This window comes from Polypterus senegalus, chromosome 2, assembly GCF_016835505.1.
Source record: "Polypterus senegalus isolate Bchr_013 chromosome 2, ASM1683550v1, whole genome shotgun sequence".
NCBI lineage: Eukaryota > Metazoa > Chordata > Cladistia > Polypteriformes > Polypteridae > Polypterus > Polypterus senegalus.
Window position 1 is genome coordinate 272,210,908 of NC_053155.1, and position 10,149 is coordinate 272,221,056.

Below are 10,149 nucleotides of genomic sequence, written 5' to 3' on the forward strand. Positions count from 1 at the left end.
ATGTCTTTATCTGAAATTGCCACATCAGGAGTTGACGCGCACCTTCATTAGTTTATGACGTCTCTTTTCTGAAATAACTGAGCAGTGTTGTTTTCTGAACACTTTTTTTGCTCATGTTGGTAAAACGTTTGAAAAAAAATTAAAAGTACCTATGAATAAGACTTTTGAGCGGGAAAGTGAGAGCTTGTTGGATATTCAGTTCACACTTGCACTACGGCAGGTACGCATTCCCGACATTTCCACTTTATTCTCGACATTTCCACTTTAATCTCAACGCTTATGTCGAGAATAAAGTCAACATTTCCACTTAATTCTTGACATTTCTACTTTATTCTCACCGTTTATTTTGAGATTAAAGTCGACATGATGACATTATTCTCGTAGTTTGTCATTAAAGTAGAACATTGTAAACTAAACTTCATCTTAAAATGAATATTTAATTTACTAGATGTTCTCAAACCCCGTCATAAATTATGTAGCGCATGAAATTCTTTGTGTCAAGTGTTCCCTGTCCCATGTTAATCGCTACGTGCTTCTTAAACTGACTTTCTCTTGCACTGAGAGGAGGCGCAGGCAGGAATCACCACACAGAATACATTAATTTCATGATATTCCTGCTCCCTGAACATTTACAATGCTAAGATAAATACTTGATATAATTTTCATGATGAAATGCAATAAAACATGTACTAATCATGTGGGTGCATGGAGGTTGCAATGCTGACTCGCAGCCAAGGGGGTCCCTGTTGTTCCCAGCCTTGAGTTTGCATGTTTTTCTGGTGGGTTTACTTAGCTTGCTTCAGTTTCCTTTCAAAGTCATGTAGGATGTGGGGTTTTGTGATGCTAAATTAACCCTGCTAGTGTATATGTATTGCTTGTTTTCACCCTGCGATGAGCTGGCTCCCTGTTCAAGATTTGTTCCTGCCTCGCACATGAAATGTATAAAATGTATAACAAAGATTTTTTAAAGTTCTGAACACTCTGTGGTCTAAGTTTATAACTAGTTTTAATCTCACAAAGATGTTTATCGTGTGGTGATTGGTTATGTGGAGAAAGAAAAAGGAAGGATAGGAACTGGGGTTTTGGTACATCAGATAGAGACAGCATGCATGCAATAAAGAAAGCCCACTCTGAAGAACATCCATTGAATTCTATGTTCGTGTCTCCGACCACCAGATGACAAACCCAACATTTACACAATATTTAAGTTAAACCTGTGCGATACCTATTCATACATCCAGTTTTTTGGAGCTTCGTCACACTTGCCATAAAGGTCTCTACACTGAACGTACACCTGGGAACCCCTGCGAGGGTGCAGCACTACCACCACACCACCGTGCATGTTTAATACATGCTTTAATGCATTTCATCATGAAAATTATATCAAGTATTTATCTTAGCATTGTAAATGTTCAGAGAGCAGGAATATCATAAAGTGAATATATTCAGTGCGGCGATCGCTGTCTGCGACTCCTCAGTGCAAGAGGAAGTCAGTTTAAGAAGCGCGTAGTGATTAACAACTTGGTCGGGGAACACTTAACACAATGCATTTAATATACTACATAAACTTATGACGCGGTTTGAGAAAATTTAGTAAATTAAACATTGATTTTAAGATGAAGTTTAGTTTATGACATTCTACTTTAATGACAAAATAAACTATGAGAATAAAGTGGAAATGTTGACTTTAATCTCGACATAAACGGTGAGAATAAAGTGGAAATGTCGAGAATAAAGTCAACATGTTGACTTTAATCTCGACATACAGTTTTTTTTTCTTCACTTTGCCTGTATTTTTTTTTCTTCACCGTGGCCCTAATATGCTTCCATACAAAACCCTCAGCAATTCAGTGCCAAAAGGGTTTCTGCACACTTTTTGCAATATGGACACAGGTCCAAATATGAGCAAATATAAGAACGGCAGATAGGGTCACTTTAAACAGGAACTACAGTGAGTGCTGCAAGAAGTTTTGCACACAGAACACACCTAATGCTTAAACAACTGTATGTGTGTTTATATATATATATATATATATATATATATATATATATATATATATATATATATATATATATATATATATATATATATATATATATATATATATATATATATATATATATATATATATATAGGTTTGCTATGTACTGAACAAGAAGAGAGCAACTGTACGCTTAGCAGCACTATACGGATTTCACTGACGCTGAGAACAGAGACATCACTTCCTGATGACCTTTTTCTGATATCTGACAGGCTGGTTACACTAGAGTTTTTTTTTTATTTAATCAGTCCTCCTCTTGCCTGCCCACTTCCACATCCTCTTTGCTTGTGAACTGCCGCTCTGCTCCCGCTATTAGCATGTACAGCCCCCTCTCGCCCGCCCACCTCTCCATACTCCTTGCTACTGTATTAAGCTGCTCCCCCCACGCTATTACCATGTACACCCCCCTCTCAAAAGCCCTCCTCTCCATACTCCATGCTTGTGAACTCCGCTCTGCCTCCTCCCTGCTATTAGCTTTAGCATTGAATGATCGGCAACATCCTGTTCCACGCCTCTCCCATCACAACTTGCGATCCTGCTTCAAAAAATATTTGTCCACCCACCCGCTTGTCCCTTGCCATCTCTGCAGATCATTAGATTTGCCTGTGCCTGTAAATCTGTGGCTGTAATCTCACAATGTCATGCAAGATGACAGCCGGGCACTCAACTAAATTAGCCGGCGGAGTGCCCGGCTAAAAGACGCTAGGGAGAACACTGCATTTTATTTCACTGTAAGCTTCTTTTACACAATTGTTTGATATCTGATTTCAATATATTAAACTCTTTCCATCATCTCTTATAGGGCCTTTCCATCATTTATAAAAGAGCCTTTCATTTTCTGCTGAGACGCCAACTTCAAAAATATTAGAAATTTACTTTTGCGAATATAATCATCAGTTAACTCACATTTAATATGTGTTTGCTTTATCTTCCGCCCACTTTTTGTTCTGAATTTCTCACTTAGTCATTTTTGCACCATTAGTTTTTCTGGAATGTTCATGCACATGTCCTACTTTTATAAATATTTGGTCGTGAATTTCTAGCTCATTTTCTTTGATGCTGTCTTCTTACAATCCTTATATATAATTTGATACTATCCGTATGTATGGTGTTCGCGTCAGTACCTCGACTCAATACAAGTTAGAGCCATGCAATAGGACTCTGCCTCTGTAGTTCGAACATAACATGGCAAACGCAGACGCAGTATTACATGATTGGTTAAGAATGTTTGAATGCTACAGTGATGCTGCAGGATGGCCGAGTATAGTAAGTTGGTGTTGGTTCGAGCAGATAACACTAAGTTCGGTTGGTTTTTGGAACATTGGTTTGGTGGGGCATACTTTCCAGGACTAACGTTGTTGACTGACTTAAATCCTTCGACAGCTCTGGAAATTTAAGTAATTTAGAACGTATCGACATTTGCTTGGTACGTCGAAATCTATCTTTGGGCAGTTCGGTTTTGGCATCCGTCCTTCTGACATCTATCGGCAAACTGAGTAATGATGGCTGGGTATTAACCACGGTCATTGTTTAAATTTTAGCCGGTCTGAGATCTAAAATGACCACGGCAACATAATTACTCCGACTCTGATTAGAGTTGTAAAACACGGTTTGTTTTGAAAATTTGTTTGCTGGAAAAAATCAAATGAGGTGCGCCAAAGAGCTGAGTTCACGTCTCGCAGCCCCGTTTAAACAGGAAGCTCTTCATTACATCGGCCGAGAAGGTCTATTTTAAGCACAAATCAGTGCCATGATAACAAAATCATTTCAAGGACTTAAAAAAACAAATAATTCTTTGCAGAGAAAGTATGGATTTCACAAACGTAGAATTTGTAGTGCATTTGCTAGTTCCTTATTTATTTTTAATTGTTATTAAAGACTCTCACATTCCACTCCAGTAGATTAACTCTTTTTCTGCCTCAACATAAATGTATTTGTTTTTTCTCAGTGGCTGGGTTCATTATTTCTTGCTTTCAAATTGAAATCCCGTTTCACAGATTAAGAAAGCATCTACTGAGTATATTCATAACTTGGGCTGTTTATAGTGATGGGTGATTTATGAATGATATGTTCGTTATGAATGACTGTTTTCAATCAATCATAAAATCGAATCGCAAGCACAAATAGATTGATTCTTTAGAATGCAACTTTAGTGCAGTAGTGCATGTGTGATGTTGTCAGCACCTTTCATTTTGCAGGTACAAATTTAAAGTGCATGTACCTGTACAAGTACCACCAGCTTAATTCATGATTCTTAGTCACTTCTTTTAATGATTCTTTCTAGTTTGAACTGATTTATCACCAGTGAAAAAGAAGTCTGTCACTGTTTATTCTCATATTTATCCACATGTCATTCATTCATTTTTTACTGCTTTTGTGAAACAGGGTCTCGGGGGCAACAGTCTTAGCAGTTAGGCCATATGTCCTTTCCCTTAGCCACACTTGCCAACTTGTACTGTGGGATCCCAAGACATTCCCAGGCCATCTGGGAAATATTCTCCCAGCAAGCCCTGGGTCTTCCCCGGGGTTTCTTCTCAGTTGGTTCCGCTCATAATACCTCAACAGGGAGATGTCCAGAAGGCCACTCTGTCAGACTCCTGAACCACCTCATTTGGCTCCTCTTGATGCAGCAGTTCAGTGGCTGTACTCCGAGCTTGTCCCGGATATCAGTTCTTCTCACCCAAAGAGAGCCCAGCCACCATGCAAAGAAAGCTCATTTTGGCTGCTTGTACCCACAATCTCATTCTTTTGGTCATTACCCAAAGCTAATGACCATAGGTGAGGGAAGGAAGCTAGATTGACTGGTAAATTGAGAGCTTCACATTCTAACTCTTCTCCTTCTTCCCCCTTACAGATCGGTATAGCAACCACATAACTGCACTCACTGCCACCATCTGTCTGTCAATCGCCTCATCCCTTTTCTCTTCACTAGTGTACAATAACCCGTGGTACTTACTCCTCTTGTCTCTACTGCCACTTGAGGAAGTAACTTGCCTCTTGCTTGGAGACGACAATCCACCTTTTTCTTACTAAGGACCACAGCCTCAGATTTGGAGGTGTTGATTCTCATCACTGCCACTTCACATTTGGTTGCAAACCATCCCAGTGTGTGCTGGAGTTAACAGCCTCAATGAAGCCAGCAGGAATATGCAATTCTAAGGCCACTGAACTGGAGGCCCTCCCGTCCTTGTCTATATCTGGATATCCTGTTCATGAAAATCACAAACTGGGTTCAAGACAAAGCACAGCCCTGGCAGAGTCCCACACCCATTGAAAACAGTACTGATGACACATAATACCATGTGTTTTACTTCATTATAAAAACATAATGGTCAGGGGTCAGGTGTCAAAACATTTATTTGCAAGATAAGAAAAATCTTAATCCATTATAGAAGAGGGCTGTTCATTTAATAATTTTTGATGATTTATGGGAATGTTTATAGGTGTGAAAACTTAAGTTTGAATTATCTGAAGTGTAAATGGAAAATAAACTACCACTGCACTGTTTTTCTTAGTAGCATTTTCGTATAATCAGAATCTTGTGTACTATAAAACTTAGTAACCATAACATCTAGATGTATTTGCTACATACTGAAATACTTAATAATTGTACTGTACTTGTTTTAACACAGCATGGGGCGGACTAGTGTTACTTCCAGGAGTATATGTGGATTTACATTTTTAATTTTGTTTTCTGTGTTTCACAGTCCATTAATCATTAAATCCTGTTTGGCAAAACTTACTGATAATTACTGAAACTGGTGTAATATGTGATAGAAATATGCAAAATATTACATGCCAATTTACAAATACAGTGTCTTTCTTATCAGCTTATTCTAAACATTGCATTAGATGCAAATCCTGTCTCTGTAATTTGGTGGCCACAGAGACCATATTCATTGTATCACATTACTGTTCAATGTGGCATAATCAATAACCGCGTTTGCTGCAAGTCTGTTTAGTGGGTCTATTACATAACACCACAGTGAGTTCTTTGCCATTCCAAAAATATGTTAATGCTGCCAGCAGCATCGGTTGTTTACTGTTTAAATATTTATATGCTTATTTCATGCAATGCAGCACTGTCTACGTATTTATTGTGCTTAATAATCAGACTAGTAACCTTTTTTTGTAGTAACTAATGTCATCTCAGAAAGTTTATGTACATTTACCATTTGGTTAACTGCACTCTTCAGAATGTTTTTGCAAATGTTCCATCATTTTTTCTACAGTTTTATATTTTATTTTCTATTGTAAATACTTTTTTAATACGATTACATGTTCAAATTTTCTTTATTATGCTAATTATTCTGTATATGAACAAGTCTCCTATTGTCTGTACCATGCCTCACAGTGCATTCAGCATATTTGAACCTTTGTTTGATTGTAATATTTATTTATCTTTAAGTATGCTTGCTTACCTGCAAGGAGGGCTATTGAATCCAGCGGCATATGTCGATCCAATACAGACTGTCAAAAGGATTTTGTTCCTGAGCTGTGCCTAATTCCTTCTCTAGAGAACCAGACACGACTAATTCGTGTGAAACACCAACCACAGATGGATATGCTGTTTGTTGGATATCCACTTCATCTTCAGTATGCGGGTAATATAAGAAAGCTAATTGATATATTTTTTTATTTCTAGTAACTTTAATTGGAATACAGTATTCATAAACACGTCCATCTATCAATTTTCCTAACCTTGCTTATCCAGGGTAGAATTGTGGGGCAGCTGAATCCTATCTTTAGCAAATACTAGGTGCAAGTTAGGAACAGCAACCAGACAGGGTACCAGTCCATCATGTGGTTAACACACACACTATTGCCAATTTAGCAATGCTAGTCCACCCAACATGCATATCTCACAGTCGAATGGCCATATCTTGAACACTGTGAGCAGTTTAGGAGGCAGTAGCACTTGGCTAATTAATTTAATACAGGGCATAAGAAACAAATAAAGGCGGAGGAAACTTAGTATTAGGCATATAAAGATTAAGAGGTAATATGATGGAATTGTTCAAAATGATGAATTTAACAAATTCAGCAAATACCGTCTTTGACATTGAAATCAACTATTTTAACAAGTATAGCTATATAGGACATAAAGATGGTTGAGGGGAAATTTTGCACATTTGTATGAAGTATTTGTTCACTGGCAGTTATCAAGTAATATATCAGAGATTAACATTGGTGGCCTTCACATTTTAGTTTAAAAGTGTTCTGCAAATGTTGGTAGATAGTGATAAGGTTTGTTTGCTCATTAGTGAAAATGCTTGTTTTTATGTACTTGGAGTATTTTGCTGTCATTCCAGGAATGAACATAAAGGCAACACACATATACACACCAATAGTCACATTCAAACTTGAGGCAATTTAAAGTTGCAAGTTAGCAGGCATGTCTTTGTGGAGTGGGAGTATTGTATCAACTGCACACAGACCAAGACCAGGCACAAGATTTGAACCTAGGATTTTGGATCTGCGAAGTAGCAGAGCTAAATAATGCACTACTGTGTCATTCTTTATGTATGTATTTCCCTAGTTGTACATTTTGAGTACTAATTACTGCTGAAAATCTAACTAATACATTTTACAATATGCTAATGAAACACCACAGGTAGAGTTTTCAGATGTATGTATAACATCATATCAAAAATATTTTATCAGAGCGCAATTTAACAAATTTGATGTCTCACTGTTAAGTTTCTCTAGATAGTTGCAAGGAAACCAAAAGGTACAATTTTTACAAGATTTGAAGTAGTGGATTAATAAAGTATACTATTTCGAATGTACATGCAAAATGTTTGTCTGTGGAATACATTTAGAATACTGCATTATAATATTATTGAAGCAAAAAATTTTAATATTTTTGCAAAATATTTCTAAGTAGTTAAATATTTTAATATAACAGTCTCAAGTCAGGTAAATGCAATTTATGGTTATGGGGGACTGAAGCCTTTTCCAATAGCATTAGGCATAAGGCAGTCTATCATAGGGCACATACATGTAAGCACACACACACATACACAGATTTACACAGGGCTAGTCAATGATTCATCTACACCTTGTGAGAGTGTAAATGGAGATTGGTGTATCCCGGCAACTACCAATGTAGACATGGGTAGAACATGCAAGCTCGACACATAATATTTGAAAAATTTTAACCAGGTATATAATATTTGTACATATTCACACACACACTGTTATTCAGACTACAAAATAGAATGAGTTCTGTATGTATTTTAACCTAAAGTAACCTAACTAACCAGCCCTATTCATTGTTCTCTTAGTATGGGAACTTTGCCATTATGCTTAGGAAGGAGTTAATTCTTATGTTCTCTAGTGAGCTTGTTATGTTGCTGAAGCTGTATTTTAACGTTTTATAGCAGTTAAGGAAGAGGATCTTGTGGTATAAGGAATGCTATTGAAGTGTATAACATTTGTTACTCTTTCTTGCAAGAGCACTGAAGCAACTTGTGCTGTTGATTTCAGAACACCTATTTCTCACTTTTTCAGTTGAAAATTTTGCAACAGCTTTGCAAACTTTAAACCACATATATTTTCTTCTGTTGAGTTATAGTTTATTGTTGTCATTAAAATTTTATTTAAGAAAAGTAAAACCCACAAGACTGTTTAGAAGGCATTCTTTCAAGATATTAATGATACAAATTTGAATTATGCATAAACCAATGTTAGTAAAGTGATTGTCCAATTTGAATGAAATTAACTTATCCATTTTATTTTTTGTATAACTGTAAAATTATTTGACTGAATTTATGGTAAATATTCATATCTTTAACTAGAAGTACACCATGTAAATAATTAAGAAAGTTGCTTACTTACTGACTTTGAGAACACAAGTTACCTACATCTGCATTTATTTTAGTTTGAATTCTGTTAGCTGCCATTAATTAGGTGGATAATTTAATCTATGCTATTTTAGATCCACTGCAGCAAATTCTGACTGTAATTAATTTCTATAGTTGCTTAAGTTCAGATCAATTGATTTGCTTGTTATTCTTTAATGTAAGGCTGTTTCACCTCAAACATTAATTTTAGGTGACTGTTAATTTAACATTTTGCAAGCTGAAAACAGTATAGTTGCATCTTAAATCATCCCCTGTAGCTTTAGCTAAAGAAGAAAACAGAAGTAAAAGAAAGGATAGTGAATGGCAACTGTATGCAATGAAACTAAAATGGAATCTTCCTTTATATATACAGTATAATATATCCATCCATCCATCCATTTTCCAACCCGCTGAATCCGAACACAGGGTCACAGGGGTCTGCTGGAGCCAATCCCAGCCAATCCCAGCCAACACAGGGCACAAGGCACAAGGCAGGAACCAATCCTGGGCAGGGTGCCAGCCCACCGCAGGACGCACACAAACACACCCATTCACACAGCACACAGTAAGGCCAATTTAGAATCGCCAATCTACCTAACCTGCATGTCTTTGAACTGTAGGAGGAAACCCATGCAGACACGGGGAGAACATGCAAAATCCACGCAGGGATGACTCGGGAAGCAAACCCAGGTCTCCTAACTGCAAGGCAGCAGCGCTACCACTGCACCACTCTGTCGCCCAGTATAAAATATATTTATCTATACAGTAATCCCTCCTCGATCGCGGGGGTTGTGTTCCAGACACCCCTGCGATAGGTGAAAATCCGCGAAGTAGAAACCATATGTTTGTATGGTTATTTTTATATATTTTAAGCCCTTATAAACTCTCCCACAATGTTTATAAATATTCCCCTCACAGTTATACAGCATAATCCCTTTGTATTCTCTTAGATATTAGGTAAGATTCATTGAAATTATGCACATAAATACACTGTTTATATACAGTAAAACCTAAATATTATTTTAAAGATATCGAATGTCTCCGATATTACAAATGTTACAGCCATTATATAAACAGGCCTCCAGCAATAAATACGTACAATGCAAGAAAAATAGCATACAGTAAATGTGTGTACAGTGAGACTAAACGTACGTACATGTACTAAGTACTGTAAGTAGAAAATTAATTATGGTTACTCACCAACAATGACACGATGACTTGTCCGATAACAATGAGTTTAATTTTACTGCACAACAAAGGAG

General features: G+C 36.9%; 1 protein-coding gene across 1 annotated transcript in view; it reads left to right on the forward strand.

The window, feature by feature from the left end:
- Positions 1-10,149, forward strand: part of mbtps2 (membrane-bound transcription factor peptidase, site 2) — a 77,443-nt gene that overhangs the window by 44,236 nt on the left and 23,058 nt on the right. Inside the window, exon 9 of the mRNA XM_039745576.1 lies at positions 6,451-6,646. Coding sequence (XP_039601510.1) covers positions 6,451-6,646 — 196 coding nt within the window. The remainder of the gene's footprint in view (positions 1-6,450; positions 6,647-10,149) is intronic.